The sequence below is a fragment of the Solea senegalensis genome, linkage group LG14 (assembly GCF_019176455.1).
Source record: "Solea senegalensis isolate Sse05_10M linkage group LG14, IFAPA_SoseM_1, whole genome shotgun sequence".
NCBI lineage: Eukaryota > Metazoa > Chordata > Actinopteri > Pleuronectiformes > Soleidae > Solea > Solea senegalensis.
Genome location: NC_058034.1, coordinates 6,517,750 through 6,544,257, shown reverse-complemented (window position 1 = coordinate 6,544,257; position 26,508 = coordinate 6,517,750). Strand labels below are relative to the sequence as shown.

General features: G+C 40.3%; 1 protein-coding gene across 2 annotated transcripts; it reads right to left on the bottom strand.

Annotated features, from left to right (window-relative positions):
• Nucleotides 1–1,191: 1,191 nt before the first annotated feature.
• usp46 (ubiquitin specific peptidase 46) lies at nucleotides 1,192–14,172 on the bottom strand. Of its 2 annotated transcripts, XM_044044705.1 has the most exons (9): nucleotides 13,796–14,172; nucleotides 8,851–8,931; nucleotides 8,351–8,564; nucleotides 6,551–6,789; nucleotides 6,029–6,105; nucleotides 5,817–5,900; nucleotides 5,172–5,369; nucleotides 4,293–4,371; nucleotides 1,192–4,182 (listed from the first exon to the last, which is right to left on the bottom strand). In XM_044044705.1, the coding sequence occupies exons 1-9, from the start codon at nucleotides 13,829–13,831 to the stop codon at nucleotides 4,081–4,083; spliced, it is 1,110 nt and encodes a 369-aa protein (XP_043900640.1). In that variant the 5' UTR covers nucleotides 13,832–14,172; the 3' UTR covers nucleotides 1,192–4,080. The 2 variants fall into 2 exon arrangements, with proteins under 2 accessions (XP_043900640.1, XP_043900639.1); XM_044044704.1 differs by lacking the exon at nucleotides 13,796–14,172 and having other exon boundaries at nucleotides 8,851–8,979.
• Between the last annotated feature and the right edge of the window lie 12,336 nt (nucleotides 14,173–26,508).

Below are 26,508 nucleotides of genomic sequence, written 5' to 3'. Positions count from 1 at the left end.
CAGAAAAGAATAAAAGTAAGCAGGAATTACACAAGGTACAATTTTTTCCCCATTAAAACATACAAAGAAAAATAGGACAAAAGTAATGAGTCGGTGCGACCTCGTTGGATGCAGCGAAGACAGACAGAAAGAAGTAGAAGACGAGTGGAGATTGAGTGGAAGTGTCCTCATAGGGTAAAGGCTGTGTCAGTCCCCTGGTAGACATTGTATTTGTTCTCCTGGGAGATTAACTGAGGTTTTAGGGTGACTGGGAGGACACAAAGCTGATAGTGAGAACCAAAACTAACAGAATGTTCCTCTTGGACTGAGGCATATTCTGGACAGGCTTCGATGCTGTATAGAGCCGTTAACTAGTATATATAATATAATATTCTGTTCCTCTTCAGTCTCTTACTCCCGAGACATCGATGGCACACTAGTAATCTTCTTTTGACTTTGCTTCCCATTGGACATCATTCTGAAATATAAAATATGTCCAAAATTCCTGTCAACAGTCTATAGTTAGACACACAACAAAGTTATGTATACACATGCTTGACCAAACAAAACTGGTTGTAACACAGTAAATAATTCCTCAATTATAGATGATGGAGCTACAAACTACATAGACACAGAAGTTTCATATGTTCTTTATCCAGTGAGAAGTGAAATATGTTCATCTTCTGAAGTTGCCCTTTAACCTTTTGAATTCAAAACATCATCAGCTCATTGATGAACCACATTAGGCACTATAACTTATGTGGAGTCACAGTGACTTTGACATTATGATCAAAAATCTTACCAGTTCCAATTAGAGGAACTTCCTTCTGGACTTTTATGTCACATTCATTGGAACAGACAATTGGTGACTTGCAATGGTGAGTCTCCCTTCTGTCTCTACTCTCCCCCACCTCTCCTCTGCCCCTATTCTTCCTATCACCCCAACCGGTCGAGGCAGATGGCTGCACATGTTTGAGCTTGAGATAATGTATGTTGTGATTTGGTGCCATACAAATTAAACTGAATTGAATTGAATCACCCAAGGGCAACATTTATGCGCATTACCTTGCAGAAAACGCCAAAGCATCTCTTGTGGTGAGAGTGTAACTGTAGCGGATGTTAGCGAGAGGAAATAAGAGAGGACACTTTCTGTGGCACATCCTCCAAACTAGAGCGGAATAAAACAAACACTCGAGGAATATAGATGATAGTCATTTTATTTAACAGGAGAGAAAAAACAAACAAACTCAAAATGAATGTGTTAGACTTGTGTTTCTTCATATTAAAGCATTTACGCTCATCACTATAATAAAGTGCACTTTCAGTTTATTACAGCCACCAGAGACTTAAGAGTCGCCTCCTCCTCCTTCTTTCAGACGAGTTCAGGTCCTGCACCTGAGCTCACATAGGTAGATCACTATCTTATCACAGTAAGATAAACAAGTGGGTGACAAATTAAAGGGAAAACCTGGAAAAATGAGGCATGAGAGAAATGTTTGTAAATGAAGAGAATGTTATGCTGTGGCCTCCACAATCACCAAATTTCCACCTTACGCAACATGTATAACAAGAGATTTCTGGACTGATGTTTGCCATGACAACCAAAACACCAAGTGAGGGAATCTCTTTTGGAAGAATGGTGTTCATCCCTCCAGACTCAAAATGCCAAGGTGCACCAAAACTCTTCTTGCATCGCCTAATGGTCCACACCTTAATAAGACACTTGTACGTATTTTGGTTTTTCCCTTTCATTAGCCACCTGTCTGTGTAAGACCAAGTGCAACCACTGAGCACTTCTCAGTGAGGGCAAGTGCATAAGTGTTCATGGAAGAGCAGCACATGAAAAGTCCTGGTCTTCTCGCCAGAGTCTCATCCTGCTACAGTTTTCTTCCCTGGCTCAGTTCAACCGAGTAAAAAGTAGTAACACGACAGACGGTGACCTCTGCATACAATTGTGATTGACTCTGTAATGAAGTGATTGTAAAACAGCACAGTATTTCTCAACAGGGTTACATTAATGGTCAGTGTTGAGCTAAAATCTCGTACTTTAAAAAAATATTTTGTTAAATATATTTCCAGACACGTTTTCTACATAATATACACTTTACAAAAGAAACTAATGTTCTGTTAGACTGCTGCAAGGTCAGAGTTGACCACAGTTTGGCACGTATTCCTCGTGATTTCACCCGGTAACAGACTAAATGGAAGAGACAAAAACAGAGTATCCTCATTTTCACCCTCTCCTGTGTTTGTATGGACAACAAAGTCAATTCATCCTTATTACTTATGACACGTGTCCTCTGATGGACAGCAAAAAGGAATGTCACGCATGTAAAAAAAACAGTTCTTTGAAATCACACTGTTCTATAGAGCTGAGGCGTGTCAACAAACCCTGGGCTTAATCGTCTACAGTACGCGGGATATATCGTATTACTTATGAATGCAGCTTTAAAACGTCCCTCTATTCAGGATTCAAGTGTGCTACGTAGTGTGATACACAACTTTTATCAACAAAGTCAAAAACAAACTAAGAGAACACGAACACGCTGTGGATGAAATTTAAAAAACAATAATGTGTATGGTTGTAAAAAAACAAACTGGTGAAAGAACATGGTGGCCAACATCAGCGCAAGGTAGTGTGCATTGCAGGTAGTGAAGGAAGACTTTCATTTTGAGATGATTAGGACTTATTTACACAGCACTGGGAGAAAAGAACCGTCTATAAAAACCAAAACACATCAGCTACTAACATTTAAATAGATTATAGATTAGTGTCACTGGGAAATTGCACATTGGATAAGTTCAGCCATTAGTGCAGAATAGCCATTTACTTTTCATGTCAATTAAAAGGATTATAAGCAGTCGTGGGTTGTGTTAATCTTATACTTCTTAAACATGCAAACCAAGAAATAAAACTGATAAAAAGTATTTCAGATTATTTCGGTGTATTATACACACAGTGTCCTTTGCACAAACACTTCATTTATCATTGTCATAAATAACATAAATAAATATGTTGATCAGGACCAGCAGCTTTTCCTTTCCTGTGTAGCGATATAAGGGCGTGTGGCTCAACTGGATCAAAGTATTGGATCATATCTAGTCCGATATTAAATCAGAGTTACTCGGTACAGGTAGTTTTAAGCTTGTGAATCAATTAATGGTGATGTATTGCTTCAGATTCTCACATACAGTCGTATTATACAGTGTTCACTTCTCATGTATCCACCAGGGATATAAACACATCAAAAGGACAAGACAGAGATGGGGAAATTAAAAGAATCATGATAAGAAAGAGGACCATATATATATGTACACACATAAACACACACCTATAAAGGATGTAGTAAAACTGCTTACAATTGTCTGCCGAGTCCAAATCAAGGGGTCGGTCTCCTTTGCAGGCGGCAATTGAGGCCGTCCTTTTTTTCAAGGCTCCTTTAAAAGTGGCCGACAAATGCATCCTTGCATCCTCGAGCCTTTAAGAATTCAACAGGTGGCTGCTGGACCTTTGCCAGGATTCAGTGAGCACTGTAGACAAACCGGTTTTTCAAAACACACACAGGCTTCATCTCAATGGATTAGCGAACAGTTTGAGTTTTACTGAAAATATTCAAGTGTTAGGTTGATCTGTACCACGTCCAGCTGCAGCTCTGTTGCTAGGCGACAGTGGTACGGATGGGACAAGCTGGTGACACGAAAAGGGAAAATGTCTGTAGACCAGGTCTTCAAATTTCAGTTTGACCTTCGCAGTCCCTACAGCCCCTGGATTGGGACACACCTTGTTTGTCCATCAAAGCCTTCACTTCACCTTGATCCTGGTGGAGAATCAGCGTGGCTATTAGATGTAGACTCCTTTATTTGTCCTCCTGTTGAGCATTTTTGCTTTTGTTTTAAAGTGCAGTCCAGATGCAGGTGACTAAAAGACAAGAAGCAAATTACAGATTGGGGGGGGCACAAGTAAACCCAGAGACTCAGACTGGGACTGGCACATATGTCTGACATGGAGGAGGAGGGAGGGATGGGCTGAGATCTGTTCGCCTGAAGGTAAAACCATAAATATCCTATTCAGTCTCATCTTGATGGGCGATCTGGCTCCAGTCACTCCCTGGACTGATAGAAGAGGATATATCCTGACTCAGAGTTCTTAGAGATGTCTGAGGTAAGCCCATAAAACTCCTCAATGGCCTGGGCATCAATTTTCTGCAAGAGAGAACAGAAACGTAGTTTACCGTAAGAATAAAGACCACCAACGAGGAGCAAACAGATGAGTCAAACAACAGCAGACAGAGCAGAGGGAGGGAGTGACGTACCTCCACAATATCATCATCAAACAGCAGCCAGAAGCCATGACTCTTCACTATTGTGATGTAATGACCTCGGTTTGGGCCACTGAGGAAATAAAAGAATAAAAGTGACTCAGTCGCTATTATATAGATGTTGCGTTTCTCCCACACCGTCTACATCATAACTTTATCATCATCATCATCATCATCATACAACCTTCCACACAAATACCTATTTGTTATTACATCCGACCTTCTAAAATGCAAGTGCCTAACAATGCTGTGTTACAAAACAAATGTTTGCATTATCTAATGGTCTTTGAGGTGTCACATTTTAGCACCGCTCAAAAAATATGCTTCAGAGAACTTATCCTGTTTTACAGAGATTGACATTTCATTTTTCATTCTGTCCTGGGGGAGAAGTTGCCACAACAAACGATTTGCATATTTTGATTTGGCATGGCTTCTCTTGAGTGAGCCAAGAGGAGCCATGCAGACAGCCAAAAAAAGTCCAGCAATGACATCATGTCGTAGCGCAGCAGTATGTGAATTGACATGATGCTCTTTGAGAATAAAATCCAATCTAAAGCTGCTGCTAAAGACTGAAGTAGACGTGGCTTGTTAATGGCGATCGATTGTCGTGATCACTCATTAAACGTAACGCGTACAAAGGCTTGCACCTCACGGCAAGCAAAGCTCCTTTTCCGCTTTTATCATTCAGAGCAAATGTAATAGCCTAATTATTAGCTAGATAAGTGTGTTTGTGATGAATTGCCTCGTCTCTAACGTGTCAGAGAACAATCCACACAAAGCTGAGAGTGATTTTAATTAATGGCGAGGAGCAGTGGCCTTGCTTGAGGGAGGTGCAACACTGGATGAGTAAAACCAATTATCAATGTAAAGTACCTGCCACAGTGAACCACCACAGCCACTAGATCATACATGCGATCGAGGTTGACCGCATCCCCAGATGTGTTGAACAGACGGAGTTCCAGGGGGAAAACCACTCTATAGGACAGCTTGGTGTAGCGGTGCAGCTGCTCCATGTATTTAAACCTCTTCAGGTGCAGTGCCAGAATCATGGGGAGCTTCTTCACACGCATCCTGCAGAAACGGACACGTCAGTCAGTGTGTTTCTCACATAACAGAGATGATGTAGACCTCTCGGACAACATCCTAACACCCTCCATTTTCATTGAAAACCGTATTAAATTGTGCTCTGCATACACCTGCTGTCTACATTACATACATTTAAAAACGCTGCTGGTTGTGATTTACATAGAAAACTGCATGTTTGCGTGAACAGGCTGAAACAGAGACCATCAGACACGATGATTTATGCCGTTAATCACAGTTACCTCCTGAGTGATTATCTGCTACAACAATTAACACTTAACTTCTTCCTGTTCCTTAACAGCTTCCTGTTCACACTGGCAAGTGCATGCCCAGTGAACCTGAATGGTCAATTATAGGTTTTGTAGGTGTTTCAGTGTATATGCAGTTTACATCTGATGGGAAGATGAACAGATGTAGGCTCAGTGCTTTACTGACCGTTTCTGTGCTTCCTGCTTGCTGCAGCACGTCTCACAGTAGTATTTGTACTCACTGCACAAAGTCTCTGTGTTACTGAAGTCCCTGGAGGGGAGAACATGTTCGCAGGAGGCTCCATTATTCACTTTTAATCAATCAAAAACAGTGTATGACGATGATAATGTGGGACATTAGATTATACAGTACAGAGGTGTGGAAAAAAACCTACCTACCTGAGACAGTGTGTAATTGATGTGTTCTGCTCCACATCCACAGAAAGATCCAGAAAATCCTCATCTTTGCTGCTCACCTGTCACACAGGAGGGGGAGACACCAAGGCCATTATTATTATTGTTATATCCTATGACTAAGTTAATGAGGATGATGAAGCGTGCTGAATCACCCACCTACACCCAAACACACACAACCTGTCTTTGAAATGCTTATTATACAGAGTAGCTTTTGTCTTAGTGCAGTGCTTTGATGTTTGCAGTGGTTGTTCGGGGTAACACGTCCCACACCTCACTCTCTGACGACAAAGCCTCTCCTGACCTGATGTGGTCGGAGCCCACTGGGTGTGCTCACTAAATCATGTCCCAGTGTCTCTGTAATGGGCTAATCTCTTGTTCAGACTTATTCAGGAGGAAGCACTTGGTCTGGGTGACACAGGGACTGGCAGAAGTGACGACTGCTAACACGACATGAACAACCCGTCTCACAGAACATTAATAGGCAAAAGAAGCAGAGAGACACACCGTTTCACAGTTGAGGCAGCGTGTCTCATTGGTCAGTGTCCCTTGGAAGATATCGTGAACCCATGTGGGTTCCGTCTTGTTCTCTGCCTCGGTCTCCATGGTGACTGCGGTGCCATTGTTCTTGAGGCGTCCGTTCTGCTTCTCCTGCTTCTTCTCCTCCTGCAGGATGTCAGCCACCGTGTTCAGCAGGTAGTTCAGGAATTCATGGGCATCCTGTTGCATGTAGTTGTCAAACAGATCTGGAGGGAATGGAAGGACATCTAAGGTTGTGTGAACTGACCACATTGATACTGGGTGAATTCATTACTGGTCTGTTACACAATGGTGCATTTTTTCTGAACATTTACGGTCTTATAAAACCAAAAACATAGTTTAAGTAGTGAAAAATAAGTCTGGTCGTTCTTCACTGACAATAATGCAGGTGATACTCATAACATCAATGGCACACTGACAAACTGACAACCAATACTACTGTGCTTAGTTACACCTGTGCTATTCCTGATTCCTAACATAACTGAGAATTCTTGTCCTGAGAAAAGTAAATAAAAAAAACCAACAGGCTACACTGGTGATATCAGTCATGCTCCTGTTTTGACATATCTGTATGTGAAAGGTGAAAACTGAGAAGTGGGGGTCCAGAGACGAGGCAGCTGACCAAAAGCCGAGTCCACACAGAGACATGCATTGTTCATTCACATAAAGAGTTTCCTCAATATGGACAGCAGAAGACAGTCAGCCTCTCTGTCAGCTCTAAGTGACCTTACCACCAGCATGCACCTGTCCTTCACCTCAGATACTCGGATCACATTAGAGCCACAGAGCAACCAAAACACACAACACAGAAGCACAAACCTCCAGCTGTGTTTGTGAACGTGTACGTGGAGATCAGGAGTGAGTGGTTCACTAAATTCATGGTGCGGTTCATATCATTTTGGGGTCACGACGCAAACATTCTCAGCTGTTCCCTGTTGATTTCAAATCCTCAGGTAATAAACTATAACTCTTTACTGCAAGGAGCGATATTGACCAAATGCAGTGTACATGCACCTGGTTTCTTCTACTACTAATGCCGAAAAGACAGAGAAAGTAAGCCCTAACAATCCAGAGTTGTCTCGGTCTCGGACAAAGCGGACTTGGGATTTTATTTCTAGACCACAACTGTTGGGATATCACTAAATTGCCTGTGCATTTTTGGATTAACTTGTTAATATCGTTACTGTGATTTTACGTAAAACGTATTGCTTTGGGTATAACCAATAACTTGAGTCATTTATCATTTGAAATTTTTGTCATAATAAAATTTGGTTACCTGAACCACAAATACCTATTGTGCATAAATACCTCCAAAAGAAAACACAGCGCAACGTGTAAATTCTGCAGGAAAAGAAAAACGGAGACGGCTGGGACCACGTCCGACTTTTACTGCCTCGGTCTTGGTCTTGTCTCGGTCTCGAGATGGTGCTTGACTTACTAGAACTTAAAAAAAAAAAGGTTTCTTTAACTGAACTGTTCCACCCCTAGTGGAGATGTGCACTTACTAGCTTTGGGAAAAAAACAAACAGAAAATAGAAAATTTGCTCATACAGCAAATTTATAATTTTCATAGAAATTTTCATTTAAGCCTCTCTTCAGCAGCAGGGAACACCAAACCACTCAGATTAAATTAACATCATTAAAGCTTTATTAGCAAGAGCACAAGGGCAATAGTAATAACAGTATAGTACACATGCAACACCACAGCATATGGGGCATGTGTAAAATGTTCGTACTTTGCTTTTAAAATCAGGCACAGTCTCTTACCATTCTCCTTCCGTAGGCGTGATATGAACTTCTTTGGTGGGATGACACCCACTTTTTTCTTCTGCGTAGCAATGGAGTGAAAGAGGTCCGCAAGGCATGTGAGCAGGTTCTCCTTCTTCTTCTGCTGGGCCTTGTAAGCCAGCACATTCTCCCGGAAAGGCCGGCAGAAGTAGAGTGCCTGGAGCACTGAGTTACAGTAACATGTGTTTCCAAACTGAGGGAGGACACGAGCAGAGGTAAAGACAAGAAAAACAAAAAAAACAGGGTTCGGTCCATTAGTCAGTCAGCTGGGAAACAGAAATACCAACATGCTGTTCTTGATTTACTTGGTAAACATTGTATTATAACGTGTTAGTGTGAGTGTCAACACATTCAAAAACAACTGTCCAGTAGAGGATGTGACTCACTGGTGTTCCATGGCAGTTTGTTTTGAAACATAACACCACCAGTGTTCTGGCAATGACCTCTGTTTATGTATGAGAGGATTTAGTGGTACTCACATTGACCAATCCAAAGTAGTGTTCATTGATTGGAAACTGCTCTGGGCCGATGTCTTTCTCCAGAGCAGAGGCATTGGTGCCCTGAAAGAACAAAACAGGAAAACAAGAGTTGGTCATCATCATCATCATCATCATCATCATCCCATATAAGGTCGTACTTTACATATTTGTGTTTGAGGAGAGTCACAGGGATGAAACAAAAGCCTAATTTCTGTTTTTTTTAGTCCGAGTGTAGCCAAATTCATTTGGAAATGTTATACAACCAGCGCACTGACGCTTTAAAGCTGCAGCTACTTGATAAACCAGAAGCTTTTTTTCATCTTTCTGCCAAATTACAAAAAGTCTCAACTTCATGTGGACACTACAGAATTATAGTTTAGTTTCCTAAAAAGAAAACTTCCTGTCAAAGAGGAAAAACGATATGGTCTAACCGTCAGGAGTATTTTGCAGTTGATCCCTGAGACGGACCATTTATCTCCTGTCAGGGCCTTTTCATATCAGACCTCAAAGCTTCTCCAAATGAACCACAGCTTTGTTGGGCAAACACAGACGACAATTTCATTTGGGGACGGCTCTGACTTTCAATGACCGTCAATTCTCTCTGTGAAAGGAGACTGAATACCTCATTGTCTGAATATACTGCAGCATGTAGTGTGCAGCAGAGATTCTCAATGTTTTCTTAGCCAAAGATTCCCTACAAAAATATTCCTGGGACCCTGGAATGTACTTCCCTTGGAATCGTTTTACAGTAGATATTTTATTTAATTCATTTAGTATTTGTTGTACTCTGAAGCCTTAGGTTAAAAGATATACTCTACATACACTCACTGGCCATTTCATCAGGCAGAACTGTTGATCTGCATGTTTATGAAAGAATTTAATCAGCTTAGCATGAAAGTGACAGACGAGCTGGCCTGAGCATTTCATAAACTGCTGATCTACTGGGATTTTCACCCATAACCATTTAGAGGGTTTACAGAAAGTGATCCGGAGGAAAACAAGGAGGAAATATCCAGTAAGCAGCAGTTCTTTGGGTAAATGCAGGAGGTCCAAGAAAAATAAACAGTATCTCAAGTAACCACCGACTTTAAAAAAGGGGGTTTGCAGAAGACCATGAAGCAGATTGGTTACAGTACAACACCAGTGTAGTGTCCAGTGATTCTAAACAGCGGGCACTACACTGTAGTGTCACTGGACACTACAGTGATTCTAAACAGTGGGCAGTGGCATATTTCAGTAAGATGGGGGGGAAATACTTCAGCAGCACTGGGAACGAGGCAGATCGGAACAATCTGAATGAGAATCTTTTACTAGACTAAGCTCTGGCTTAATTTGTATAATACTAATAAACTCTATTTAATTTTTCTGAACAACTTTACAAAGTACTCAACAAAAACAAAAATTCATCAAAACTACAGCTGCAACTAACAATTATTTTCATGATCGATTAATCTGTAATCTTTTGGTCCATAAAATATCAGAAAACCTTAAAAAATGTTGATCGGTGTTCATCAAACCTGGAAATGACGATGTTCTCAAATTACTTTTTTTGTCCACAAACCAAAATGATTAACCTTTAACGATTTCTTTGTTATCCAGAGCAAAGAAATGAAGAAAATATTCACATTTAAGAAGCTTACACAATCGGAAATGTTGTTTTAATCATGAAAAAAGCTTCAAATCGATTATCAAAATAGTTCATCGATTAATTGTTTCAGCTCTAATTAAAACATTAAAAACTACAAAAGAGTAAATCATACATAGATACATACTTAAAAAAATCAAATTACATAACAAACCATTTGAACACTGGTAAAAGCTTTGCACTAGAGCTAATGCAGTTTTTAAAAATAGTTTAGGTGTTGACCAAAGGAAGACATTTTAAGATTTACATAGAAATGATTAGATTGGTGCTGCTGATTTGGACACATACAGTTTGTGGATTTTTTTTCTTAATCAATTGTTAATTTTGCAAGACAGGGGATTGAAATGACACTGTGGAAAACTAAGGGGCCTTGGTGGAGGTTAGTGTTCTCCGAATGCTTATTCTTTGTGTAATCAATCAGAGCAGTGTGTGTCACTAACGAACTGCAGCACCACTGACACAGAACACTGACATCAGTGTACCTCGAGATAAAGGAAAGGCCTGTGGCATTAAGCAGAGCCATTTAGGTCTCCTCTTACATAACGCAACGTAAACACAGATTAGTGCAGATATCTGCTCTCTGCACCCAGACTGTGACGAGTCCTCTGCTTCTTTCACCTGTCAATGATAAGTGACAACTTTACTAATTGCACCTTGTGTCACCCCTGCAGGCTACAACACACACAAGGTCAAAACCACTAGTAGAAAGTGACACACACACACACACACACACACACACACACAGACACACATATGGCTGGCTAAGGTCATACACCACATAAGCAGTTGCCTGGGGCTACATTTTCTGTTGAGTGCTGGATGCCCACAAAAAAAACCCACTTTGTTCCAGCTTTTTACTTAAAATAACACGCTTAAAATGATGTTGGGAGTCGTTTATCAATTATATCTCTTGAAAATGTTTGGTTTCGCTTTTCAAAATAATATACAGTCTTACAGCAATGGGAAAATCATACAGGGGCAACAAATAACCCATGGATATCACTCTTTTACTTTTGAAAACAATTAAATAAGGAGTAAAAGAGTGAAACCTTTTGCATTCATGATCCGCACAATTTTCTGCTGAGCTAGCCTGCACATGTGCCATGTACACAGATGCCAACAAGAGGCAGATTACATCTATTTTTACAGTTTATCTCTTCACTCAGTATGTTTACATGCACAGTTTAATCAAGATAAGGCCATAGTCTGACTAAGACATGCAATCGGACAACTTGCAGAGTCTGAGTACGTACACATGCGGAGGAGAAAATCTTTTTAAAGGGGGCGTGTATGTTTGATTCTGCCTCCAAAGTGGGGCGATGTACGTTTCCATCATCTTTCAGTTTCCTGTTGACCTTTGCGTCAGCGAATGGCAAGATGGATGGTGAGATGGATCATGCTCTGGTTCTGTATGTTTCATACCTGCAGTACTTGTTAGTGATACAAATTAGATGGATCAGGGCTCTTGTGGTTGCCGCGTTGTCCAAAGAAAGATGCCACCGCTGTATGATTCCCGCAACAGTACTACAGTTTATACGTCCTACCTTCTTCTACATCCGGGTCAAAATGTGAAATACGCCAATAAGTCAGACAACTTATCTTTTCAACCGGTTGTTATCATCATTGAAGTGTAGATGATGCATAGCTGCTGTGCCCCGGGATGCCACAACAGTAGACAAGCTACTGTTAAGCTACAAGAACATTTTTACCGGATTACCCATAGACCCCGACAGATGATGGCGGTGAATCCACAGAGCAATGAGAACCAATACGTTACAGATTTCTTGGTCAGCTCTTGATAAATCTTAGGGTCTTAGGGCTTAAACAACTTATCGATTATTAATCAATTACTAAATTAAGCGTCAACTATTTTGACAATCGATGAATTGTCATGAGTGTTTTAAGGAATTAAAACAAGTTTTCTGATTTTTCAGCTTATTAAATGTGTGAATATTTTATATTTAGTTTCTTTGCTCCATATAACAAAGAAATCATTCATCAACAGAACAGAATCAAACAGAACAAAACATTTGAGCACATCATCCTCAAAATTTTCAACAACATTTTATGGACCAAGCAATTACTCGAGAAAATAATCAACAGATTAATCTGAAAATAATCATTAGTTGCAGCCCTACATGGACTATTTACAATTCACTACCTGTTGCTAATGTGAACACTACGCTAATGCAGCAATTATTATTCCACTGACGACAACAACAACGCTATCTTTAGTGGGTGAACCACCGAGTTGAATGTTTGTCACAAAACCAGATATTGTCCATTTGTTTCCCTTCAGGCTCTTGTAAACTTTCAGGAGTAAGACGAAGGGAATTGGTCAGTTGAAGATGTTAGGATGCAGTAGGTCTAGAATAATGTCCTCTCCAGCTGTTTCCAAACTTAACATGAGGTAAAAAGCAAGCTGGGGGCATTATACTGTCAAGTTTTGCTATATACGGATCTATGTCTGTGGATTTAAAGTGTGCAGTGAACTCTGACAGGTTGAATCCTGGACTGGTACCATTCATTTACTGTTTTTTTAGGGACATTACACAACTTTCACTGTCATGTATGAGAGCAACCGTTTTGATATTCCCACTACTACCTGTCATCTTTGTCTTCCAACACTATTTCCTGAGTCCCACCTACTCTTTTGCACTGGCTGTTGGCATGTGTTTGCAATTGGGTCAGTAATCAGTGCACACTATTGTACCTGACTGCGTCTAGAGTCGACTCAAAGCATTCAAACATGTTTGATTGACTGGAACTGAGATTTCTGTCCCCAACTAGTGCTGCTGCAAACTCTGCCCAACTGTGAATCATGGGTAAAACCAGGCAAGGAATCTTGTAGTGTCTCCAGCTTTAAGCAGTCATGATGGAGAGTCATATAAACTTAGTCATGTGACATCCGTAGCTCTCCTGAGGCACGTGAGTCACAATTCAGGCAACATACATGTGATTACAGCACTACATAGTTAATTTTGGTGTCACTGGGCCTTTAAAAATGATCATACTCAATAATACACATGGGACCTTTAAAAACCCTTATGGTGAAACGTTTTGGAGTTTGGTTGAGGGCAACAATTTGCAAACTTGCCAAGGGCACCAAAATGGCTGAGATGCAGGCCTGTCTGCTGAAGCCCACATCCTTACACCTGAACCCGGTGTGTGCTTCCTGCAGGAGGAGCAGGAGGAAGAGGAGGAGGAAGAAGGGTTTATCCTGGACATCCCCACACAGTGGGTTCAACACAGGCAGATCGACAGCAACATACACACACACAAAACCAGCGAGTTACTCACCATATTACAAATGGAGGCGATGTTTCTGACAGTCATTTAGTTTACAGTGTCCCACTCGCCGCCATCTTCATGAAATAAACATGATTTTAGAGCAGGGCGACGCTGAGAAATGAGGTGAAATCGCAGCAACGGCTGGAGGCCAAGACTGTAACCCCCGAGCGTCAGAGAGCAGCGGACGGAGAGACACGGAGCAGCACCATGCAGCCAGCACGGAGCTGAGGCTCAAAGTTCGTTCGTTCACTCACTCATTTATTCATTCACTCACTCATTCATTCACCCACACTTCATCCACACTCACACGCGTCACGAACATCACAGCTGGAAACGCATGAAGCGACAGAGCAGAGGTGAAGTTGTAGGCAGCAGGTTGTTAGCAACGAGCAGGAAACAAGCGTGATGTGTGTGGAAGTCCCACCTACCCGGAGAAAAGTCCGGAGCTGATTGGTTCGCATTGCATTTTGTTTGATTGACAGGTTCACACGTCCATACAGAAACGTGCATGGCAAAGCTTAGCTCCGCTGAAACCTATCAGCAATAACTGCTTCCAGCAAAGGCTTGGAGGAAATGTAGTTTATCTTTCCTTTTTTTTATTCTTTTTGAAGGCGTCCGTTTTTTTGTAAATCAGCAAAACAAGGGTGAAGTTTGACCCATTTACATTTTTTTTTTTGGAGGATTTATTAAATGTATTTTTTTTAAAAAGTAGAAGTTTACTACTCATCTACCTTTCCACTGAAGAACAGTTGCTCTGTACATGTAGTGCTTTTCAATCATGGGTCACATTTTCCTAAGGCTGGAGTGTTATTCTCTCTCAGATGACTTGATTTACATTGTCCTGAAAGGTTATTTTGTGCTCAGTCATGCCAAAAAAACACCTTTAAAGAGGTCAGTTTAAAGTCAATTCTTCAAGATGCTTGTTTTCTTGACTGACATCAAAAACTGTATTAAAAATCAATTGAAAACGAGTACTATGCCAATATCGCAATTTCGCCAGACCTGACTTCCATTTGCCAAGTTTCCAGAGTTTTTATGCATGTTAACCCCCTCAAAAATGACAGCAAAGCCACATAATAATAATAAATGGACAGACAAAAGAAAAAAACTCAGACAGACAATCTTAAGTAAGAAGCACAAACATTAACAGTAACCTTTTATTTGATAAATGACAACTCAATACCATGAATTAATTTGTTGCTATCCATAACACTTTGTAGATCATGTCAATGACTGCTTCTTTACTCTGCAGATATTCAGCATTCTTACTATATCACTGATCTGAGTGTCCTGCATGCAGAGCTCTGCAGTAAACCCCAGGGCCTGCAGGCACGCCCGTTCACCCGTAGCTTTGATGATGCTTTCACAACAAATGTCCTTGACAATTATCTCCTTAGCATGTGAACAAAAAGAAAGGAAAACAACAAATAATTCAGATTAACACACATCAAAAGCAGTGGCAAAGGAGAGATGAATGAACAGTATTCACCGAAAAACAAATAACAGAATAATAGCACTGGCCGGTCTGTTGATCAGATGTTTGGTATGCAGCAGGCATTTATTGACACACATTGCGAATGATGTGTTCTCATTCATTTTATCTATAAATAAATTTGACTGACAGGAAAACAGTTATGCACGTGCTAACTCGAAGGCTCTAGATGCAAAACATTCCCAGACTTGGCTTCTATTCCAGTCCAGTCAGTATTAATAGCACTGCTGATGCATTTGCCCTTTTCCTGCTTTCATTGTCATTACTGCAGCTCTTTGTGTTCTTACTGGTGGTTAAATGTGGCTATACTGTTGGAATTTTTTTTATAGACATTCACTGATATACTGAAACCAAAATAGACCAGTTTTCCATTCCTATTTGTAGTCTTTTTTTTTCCTTTTCTTTTTTTTTAACCAATAATGAAGCAAAACAATGTGTATATAGTTTACTCATCCAGTTTGGATCAGTTTGGATGAAGGACTTTTGTGCTCACAGCATATTTTTGCAGCCAGTAGGTGAACCTTGGAGGACCTTCTCTTCTCTCCTTGGTTGAGAATGGAAGTGTGGCTGAATGTTTCATGAATGTTTCATGAAGCAGACTGTGGTGCGCAGGCCTTCCACACAAGGCCTTCAACACCCAAATAAAGAAATAGAGAAACAAAGAGTTTCCTGCATATGAGATTTGCTGCACTGGAAAAGCACTAATGGCCTTCCTGTTGTTCACCTGTGACAAAGAAAGTATAATTATTCCCCAGTTTGGAGTCTGTGATTCGCAGTCTGATGACATCCGACACTATCCTCTGAAATATCAAGGTTAGCAACAGCCTATGAAGAGACATATGAATTCACGTGTTATTTTCCTCAGCCAAAGATGGTACCGTGTGCTTGGTGGAGTGTAACGTGACTGAAAAGGAGAAATGCGTCATCATGTTAACATATGTCACACCTTCGTCACCTGAGTCCAAATCACCAAGGGGGAATTTGATGTCGCACATTGTTACTGACACAGAAAGCCCACAGATAGGCTCCATGTAGGCAGGTGAACGCCAAATTAGTACGGCCTTTACAAAATAAAAGAATTTAAAGAAAGAAAAGAAGAAGCCTTCGCAAAATCTCCGTTGCCAAATTTCTTGTACAAATGCAGTCAGTGCTCAAAATATGAGTCAGAGTCCTTCGCCTGTCTGTCACATCACAACCGTTATGTTTTTAGCAGAATTTGCATACTTATTTCCTGTTTAATCATTTATATAATTTAATAATAATAATTCTTTTCAATGTATGTTACAGTCATCTCTGGTTCCTGCTACCCTGCCATGAAAACAAATCAGTTCTTACTTTTCAGGTGATAATACATAACCAAAAACAAAATCTTGAATACTGTATTAAACCTTTGTGGATTGATCCCCTTAAATGTGTTCTTCCCTCACAGTTTGTCTTTAGAATATGAACATCAGATCCAGATTGTCTACCTCTGTCTGCCCGTGTACCAAACCATTGCCTTCATAAAAGGACATTGTTTAATCTGATTTGCAGCCTTGTTGTGAATTTGAATCCAGCATTTGTGCCGAGCCTCGTCACTATGTCAAACAACACTGGTTGCAGCCTGTTTTCAATGATGTGTTTTTGTTTCCCCTTGTGTTTGCTTGAACCTCTGGCTGGACCCTGCCTCTGCCTGAGGGCCAATGCTTCCAACTGTTAAAAATTTGCTCCCCTCACCCAGGTGCTGGCCTGGACATCTAGTCCTCTGCTCTGCACCCGGGCCCCCGATCCACATTTAACTGTTATTATTACTCTTACCCAATTAGAATGTACCTCCAAACTTTTCAAATACACTATAAATCTACATTCTGGGCCTTTCATCTCTTGTATCTGAGCTAATAGAATTTGATGTCACCAAAAACCATATAAAACCAGAATTGCCTGTGTTAAACTGACTAAGGTGTGGAGGAAAACAAGATAATAAGATCTTGGCCAGGACAGAGAGAACAGCAACGTCAAGAGGGGACAGTGAATTATTAGTGGTGTATGCTCTGCTTTGGGCTGCTGAGTGGCCTTAAGTACACATTGTTCCAAGCAGACACATCTGTACTCTTGTTTACATGTACGGTACCCAGGCTTCTATAAACAGAAGAACAGGGCACGTTGGATATCGGCAGTCAGGCCGGCTGCCTTTGCATGATAAATTAGCATGCTGGCATCTGCTTTCTTTGTCCTGAGTGGGCAATGATGGAGCATCAAGAAATCATTTGGGGATGAGCACATGTCCTGAACTACACATGGGATCACATGTAAACTGATACTTGTTCAACTGTTACGTTCAGGCCTCGGGGGGGAAAACCTTGGCACAACATGAAGAAAGAGACTCCCTTTTCTTCTGCAGTCAGTCTGGCTGTAAGGGGGTCAAGGGAAGTCCACTGTAGCTGGGATGTTCTGGACTCTAACTCCCCACTGGTCACTTCTCACCGGCCAAGAAACCTGTTAAATCCTGGGCTTTCCCCCCCACATGGACTGTATTCAACTGGCATTCACTCTCAGGTCAAATGACTCTGCTGTGCACACTTTAATCAGCTTTGTCTCCGATCTGCGTCAGTGGGAACATAAGACCCCGGTTAATGGTGAATAAATTAACATCTCCTATGTCTGCTCTATTTCTTTCTCTTTTTTTCTTTTATGCTGTTAGCATAGCCATTTGCATTAAAACTTGTGACTGTGCTCAATATGATTTATTTCATCCATAGGATCATCAAAAAGACTGATTTAAAGATAAACCAAATGAATGATGCAAAATAGTGACCACCATAACATGACATAACTCAGTACATGCACAGTTTAATCGAGCTGAGGCCGTAGTCCGACTAAGACAACTTGCTCTATTTATTGGCTGTGGACGTCTGACAAAACATCCATGTATTATTGTCTTTTAATATTGAGATACATTTGAGTTAATATGGATTTTTGTTGCCGCTTATCGACGGGAAACCCACAATCTTGTCTCATTAAAATATAAACTACAAAGTAGTTGTTTGTAATTTAGAGTAATATAAGTAGACCTTTTAGTACAAATTACAATACTAAAAAAAAAGAACTAGTCAAGCTGCAGGCAGATTGTGCAACCTGACAGTTTTACTTTGATTTCACTCTGTAAAACAATGGAACATGAAAACCCTCACATTTTTAAGACAAAAAAAAATAAAAAAATACATTCTCCCCCCGAGCCAAATGAGAATTCCATCAAAAGCTTGAGTGGTCCAACTATCTGTCAAAAACCACAAGGTTTTCACTTCACAGTGACATGAAACAGAGACAAACAGAAACCTTGGCATTTCACTTGAACAATAACAATGAATTTGTATATGTTAAAGCATCATTTTTCACATTTCACTTGACTGACAAAGCAGTTATAGCAGAAACCCAACAAAGGTTAATATTGTTAATATGTTAATACTGTATTATGACCTTGCTCTTAACCTACTTGTGCTGCACCCTGAGCTCCACTCATGCACGTATCTGTTTTGCTCCTCAACCATTTTCACTCAGGGGAACATAACAGTTGCACAATGGCTGTGTTGTTCTCACAATACAAACCAGAGAGCAGAGGAGTTTGCTGTGACCGTCTAATACAGGCAGGCCTGCGAACTGTGGTCCGTGCATTTGAATGAGTGCAGGTGACCACGTTCGAAACCTCTCCGTGCAACATGAAATTGATGTGCAGCACTCAAATGGAAAGGGTAACCATTGATGCCGACGTAACCGTTGATTTAGACTCACGGGAATACAGTAGAATGTCAGTGTGTCAGTGGATAATTGAAGCAGTCAGGTTAAAGAGCCCACTGACCCAGTTTTTAAGAACTTTTCTAAGGAACCCACATGAGGGCAGTTCATGGTTTATTATGGGCAAGACTGTGACTCCTCATCTGAACAATAAAAGCAGAATAACTGGGTATATGCAGGTGCCCCTGACGATGATCTCCATTTAGCTGACAGCACGTAATTCTTTCATGTAACACTCAGAACCAAAACAACAACATTTTGGCAGGAAGCAGCGCTATTCAAAGCCACTGACATACACTGCAGCATATGATGGATAGGTTTGCTTTGAGTTTGTGCTCCAGTCCAGAGTTTACATTCAAACATCAGTTACTATATTTTTACATATATTTATTCACGATATATATATATATATATATATATATATATATATATATATATATATATATATACACATATATATACATATATATATTTAAGTTCATGTGTGTTTTTAGTCTGTTGGCTATTTGAATTTTACCTTTCACACTAACTGCATCCAACCTCAGCAGTATGATGCACATTCTGCACTTCAGGCTCATTTCTTATAGACTGTTATATTTGATTCAGAGATGGTTGTGCATTTTTATTTTATTTTAAATGGCATCTTTTGCCAGGTGTAGTGGTTAGTACTCTTGCATTTGCAGCAAGAAGACCCGGGTTAGAGCCCCGGTTGGAACAAGGGCCTTTCTGCATGGAGTTCACATGACCCTCCTGTATTCAATTGGGATAGGATAAAGTAGTAGGAGATGGATGGATGGATCTTTTGCTGGGTTTTTATGACACACAATATTGATTATGACTTTTTTGCATCTTACACCTGGTAAATACTATCAAGTAATACGATTAGCAGCACAAAAACTGGAGGCACGACACGACAGCAGTCTCAATTTAAACAGAAAAACACCATTTAATGCTCTTGGTTTGCAAAAAGCACTAGGCAACAAAAGAGGTCATAAGGCTACTAGTAAGTGATCTTAAATATAAACAAGGACACTTACTGGCCGGCAGACAAGACCAACTGGCGACAGACACGGGAAACACACAGGCTAAATACACAGGTGGACGGATAACGATAAACAGGTGAAACACATCAGGTAATCACAGAGGAGGTAAACTCAACAGGAAGTAGACACTGAAACGAGAGGCAATGGTGGTTATTTCAAAATAAAACAGGAAACAGAACACAAGACTACTAAGGATGTTACAAATACTCCATATTACAAAAAACTAACACTAAAACTGAACTAAAACAAAGCATTTACAAAAATAAAAACTGGCAAACCCACTCTAAAAACTAATTAAAACTCATTTTAAAAACCAAAATTCAAAACTAATGAAAAATCCAAAACTATTATAACCTTGCCGACCACATGTACAGTGTATGTGCACAGACATGCACACATGTTCATGCACCATAACCCGTGACATATTTGACTTGATTTCCCATCATCCCTGCAGCAGCTCCAGATTCCTGCTCTGCCCTTCTTGCCCTCTGGATGTGTAGAAGCGTCTTGACCCGATCATGGTCACTAACAATAGATCTGTTATAAGTGGATGTCTACAGGTAGGTGAGATGGCTGCAGGAAGCAGTGGAGCTTGAACAACACTAATTTTCTCCTTCCAGGTGCTTGCGAGACAGGAGGCAATGCAAGGCAGGTTTCGTTTAAAAAACAAAACAAGTAAATTAACAGGATTAAAATGTCAAGTACATTGAATATAAGATATTCAATGTGGTGTCATTGTCACTGTTCACCAGTGTGAACGATGCTGTTATATAAAGACGCCACACGCTGAATGGATATATAATACAGAGTCTGTTTGCACATTACTTTCATCTGTGCAAACACTTTCCACCTCAATCATCTTTAAAGTGACGTGAACAACACACGTGTGAAACAGTGAATAACCTCTGATGTGAGGGTGAGAATCTGGGAATTAAGAAAACATCAGAATTATCAGGAATGTTTGATGTGCTGTATTTTTCTTTTATAATTCCGATTGTTCAGCTGTTTGTTTTAATGTTCCTCTGTGTGAATGTGTGTGAAAGGACTTGAAGGGGTTAATTACTATGAAACTGTAGTGTACAGTGTGACTGAAGGAGAAACACTGAAGAGGTTGTTTGTATCTAAAACTAAAGACATAGAACTTTTACCATTTGCTTTATGGTAAAGGAAAAACAAGCATTAACTTGAATTGGGGTTGCATTTATCCACTAAGTCTTTAATTACTCCTCCAGGCTTTGCTCCAGGCTCCAAATTGAACAGAAAGATCAAACAAACCGTTTACACTGTAAAGAAAACAGATCTTGAAGATACAGCTTTAATGATATCATAAAGCAATGACATTTTTAACACGTAAACTAATAGATTACTGTCAAAAAGTGGCCTCGAATCCCACAATTCCTCCCACGTCATTGGTGATGTTAAGAAATTCAGTTTTAAAATCAGTGAGCTGGGAGGAAATTTAGGGATTTGGACTTCTTGACACAGTCTTGCTCTGACAAGACTGTGACTTACTTCAGAGAGCACATTCCTTCTCTTAGGGCTGCAGGACAAAAACAGAGGCTAAATTTACAGCTATGGGACTCAGCATATGTTTCTAAATTGTAATATCTGCATGCCATCTCATCTTTTTGCTCCCCTCTGACGTGCCCACATAGGAGTGTATACTGTGTGTGTTTTCCCAATCTGTTAAGAAAAAACAACAGTGTTCACCTTGAATTTCTCTCCTGCGTCAAAGTCGTGTAAAATGTGCCACTGAATAGAAGCACTGTCCCTCAGTCTCTGCTTCATATTAAGTGCAGAAGTGCTCAAACGTATCTTCTGCCACAACAAGTGGAAAGGCTTAAAGCTTCAAAGAGTCACATTCTGTCCGTGTGGAGTGTGAAACACTGAGTCGGGATGGCTTTTTGTATGAAGGGGGTGAGAGGTGCTCGATGCTGTCGTGTTCCTTCCACTGTCTGACGCATGTCCTTATTTTTTTCATTGTACCTGGTGCCAATTCTTTTGCGTAGAGAACAGTGTGTTCCCTTCAAGAACAGAGACACACATTCTCCATTATTGCCCGCAGCAGTTTGGCCCGTTTAGCTCTTTTTCTTACGCCGTGCTGTCCTAATGTCCCAGTCATCCATGCAACACACATATCATGTTCCCGAGAGCCAGTCTGAGTCCTCGGCTATGTACTTCAACCTTGAAACGTATAAGTTTTAATATCATTATCTTTATAATAGGAACTTCCGCTGATGCAGAGAATGATTCATAATTCTCACACATGCTCTTCCTTCCTCACATGCCCTCACAAACACTGAAGAGAGAGAGGGGTGACCTCGAGATTTGCCTCTGTCTGCTTCTGAATCAGACAGAGAATCAGTATCCGGCAGGATTTTTCTTTTTCTTTGTGTGATGTCAGCGAGGGTCGATGCACAACTGCAGAGCAAGCACGAGACTCTGTGTGGGTGTGTATGTGTGCGTGTGAATGCGTGTGCAAGAGGAGGATCTCTTTGCACATGTACACAGTGTAGGAAGATACCACCTCGCTGTTTATGGACATGGTCAAATTTAGCACAATGAAAAACTTGCAATATGGGGACCCCCCCTGCGACACTCATGTGGAGGATAAAGTGGTAGAAAATGGTTGGATACAAACATCACACAGATAATGTTCAGAGAAAATACTACTAAGTGAGGAGAGCTGAACCAATTAACTTCCTCCTCCATATTTTATGTTAGTTTATGTGAAAGAAAGAAGAATATTTTTCTGTTACATGAACAAAACTTCAAAGTGAAACAGAGCAGGTCAATCACAGGGCTGTGGGTGATTAACTCTGTATCTCGACATCAAAGTCCAGACTCTCGTGTTCATCAGCGAGTGGACGTGTGCAGGTTCTTCCCCAAAAGTCCCCCCCCCACCACAAAAAAAAGGCCACTAATCCAGCAAAGGATTAACGCGGCCTGAGCCTTTAGAAGAGGCACAAAAACTGAAAGAGCAAAGAAATATGACAGTTTCACACCAGGGCATCTCACTGATGAAAATGTTTTGTTGGTTTTCTCAGTTTCCAGCAGGACGAGCTGTCGTTCACCTGAATTAACACGGACTCACAGGATCGTTGTTGTTTTCTCTGCTTAAATGTTCTCGTCCATCTGTCTGCAACATGTTGATTTGTGGTCCCAGGTGTCTAATCCACCTGAGTCCAGGTTTATTCATCCAGTGAGAGGTAGTGACAGGACTAAGCCTGTTTGTCAGTTTGGGTGCAAAACTTTATTTACACATGAGGACAGCTGATTGACAGAGAGACTGCCTCAGGGGAACACCAAGGATGACACACACACATGTGGATAACTGTCAGTGATAATGTTGACAATGGTTTGTGTAAACATCATTAATATTTGGGAGCCAATTTTCTATTTATAAAGACTGTTCATCTCTTTTTTTACGGGATAAATTAGTAAACTTGCAAACTGGAATCTTTAAATAATTTCAAATGGAGGATATATCACTCTAGAACCTTTTTCTTTTCATAAGTTTTTATCCTGATTTACAGAGGTGGAAAGAGTACTGAGTACCACTGTTTTCTTCAAGACAATTAAAAGTACTGGTCAGAGTAAAAGTTGCTTGGTTTTTTAACAAGGTCTTGTGTCGTGCAAAAAGAACAAGGGGACACAAATCCCACATGAGTAGTTTTTAATTAAAGGCGAACCTTTACAAATTAAAGTGCTGACAACATATAATATGCAAACACATAATGTGTCAGTCAAAATGGGTCAAAGGTCACAAATGTCACTCACTCAGGGACCTTAATTAACGCCAATTCACCTGTCCTCGTCATTCATTCACCTGTCCTCATCATTCACTGCCAAAGTTTTTTTTACTCATCAACGTATGATTTAAAACGTAGCGAGGTACAGTACTTCCAAAGAAAACATACTTTAGTAAAAGTAAAATTACACATTTGACTTACAAAAATGACAAGGACACAAAAAAACCTACTGAATTACAGTACTGCGAGTAAATTGAATTCATTACTTTCCACCTCTGCTGATTTGTTTGAATACAATATGACTATTGTAACCAAAGCAGGAAGCTTGGAAATTATTGTTTATTAAGACGTTTAAAGGCATGTTGTAAAGGAGATTAGTTCACGCTCCTTTATTGTCTGCAGAATTGACGGAATAAAATGAATTCACTTCATCTTCATATTTTGACACATGCAGCACAACCTGGGTCAGGCTGCACATGCACAGAACTGTCGTTTTTATGGTCTGTTATTACTTGTGACTGTGATTGTGTCCCGCTGGGGAACATGTGAAGAGGCCAGAGAAACAGCTGCTGTGGTGAGAGTCACATCAGAAAAAAAACACGTCCATAACTCATGCATCATTACACAGTACACACAGTACCACAATGCATGCAAATACAACACTTTCATAATTAACAGAATGTGAAGCAGGACCTGGCAACGCCTGCATTTTAGCCGCGCATCTACAAATCCGGGCTCGGGCCAACAATGAAGCTGCCTGCTCACATTAAACCCTCACAGCTCTGCAGTTCAACCGCCCGGACTGAGAGACGTGGCCCTGGGGAAACGTCTAAATTGTTGACAGTGACCCAAACGCATGAATGTGGAGCTGTGAATCCCATCTGTCTGTGTGCCTTCATCAAATTCCCTGTGATTTGATCTCATTAAAACTCCCCGTGTGATTTTAAAATTAGAAACTACATCATGAACAAATGTTTATGTGTTTGTTGCAACAGATTCCTGATCAGTGACGATCAGGCTGAAGCCGTAATGATGTGTACGTCACTTTCAATTTGACCCTCGATGTATGTCTAATGCTTTGATGTAGTTAAATTTACATTATTGTGTTTTGGTTAGATATTTGTTTTAATCTTGCTTTTATTGGTGTCTTACGTTGTTTTTTTTCTTCCAGTATATTTTGTTGACTTAACTTCCTTCTATGCAGGTATTTTTTTATTCATTTTCATTCATTTATTATTATTATTATTATTACTGTTATTATTATTTTTATCATTATCATTATAATATCAGCTACACCTGTTTTGTTCAGTATAGTCTGTCACTCTCTGTCTTGTTTATTTCTTGTGTTCATCCATGTTCATTGTTTTGACCTTTTGTTTTTGTAGCCCATGTGTTGCTTAACACAATTTGCATTTTTCTTGAGCTGAAACAATTAATCGATTAATCGATTACTAAATTAATCGACTATTATTTTGATAATCGATTAATTGGTTTAAAGCTTTAGTTGCAGCTCTAGATTGTTCTACCTGCACTGTCTCACGAGTCATCTTCCTCCACTTAGGTCCAGCTTGACTCGAGCAACCTTTTAAAAAAAACATCCATCTCACACAAAATGCAACCTCCCAAAAATGACTATTAAACATACAATTATATTTTTTTAAAGCAACAGTGGGTTTTTATTTTCAGAACTTTTAACACTAAACAAACCCAGGGAAAACAAACAAACAAACAAACGAAATGTGCCAATCTCAGCTGACATAGGGCGATAGGCGGGGTACACCCTGGACATGTTGCCAGTCCATCACAGAGACACATAGAGACAAACAACCATTCACGCTCACACACACACACACCTACAGTCAATTCAGACTGTCCAATTTACCTAATCCCCAAATCTGCATGTTTTTGGACTGAGGGAGGAAACCAGAGAACCTGGAGAAAAACCACACACACGCAGGAAGAACATGCAAACTCAAGTTGTAACATATTGGTAATTAAAGGACCAGTGTGTAGGATTTAGTGGCATCCAGTGGTGAAGGTGTGTATTGCAACCAAGTGAATTCCTTTGCCTTGAATATGAGAAACTGCACCTGGAGCCAGTGTTTGGGTCAAGGTCATTTCAAGCTCATTTGAAGGGCTGCCGGTGATAATAATATTACAAAAACACAATATTGTGTTAAATCACACTTGATAATTGCCCTTAGATCCCACACACTGGACTGCTCATGGGTAATTTGGCCCTAATGTTCTGCGAAATACAACTATTTTCTCCATCAAAGAAAATAAACTGATCTCTCTCCCCTATTTTGTCAAAGTTGCACCATATACGTTTTTCACTCACAGGTTACTGCACGTGAGCAGCAAACACAAATTCTCAGTCAGTGAAAAGAGGATAATCCCAGAGTTTAAAGTCTTATGTCAAATACAAGTCTGTGGTCACGTGTACGTCACACTCATATCCTCTATTATGAGTGTGACACCTTCAGGCCTCCCACCCTCCTGTCTCACCACCATACCGCCATTCATGCAGAAACCAGTGGAAAGTGGAAACCGGGCTTTTTTCTTTCTCTTTTTTACACCACAGATCAGCTGTGGAATGTAAACAAGAGCATCAAGATTTTAATGTTTTACATCATGGTTGTTAAGAAGTCAGCTAACTGACTT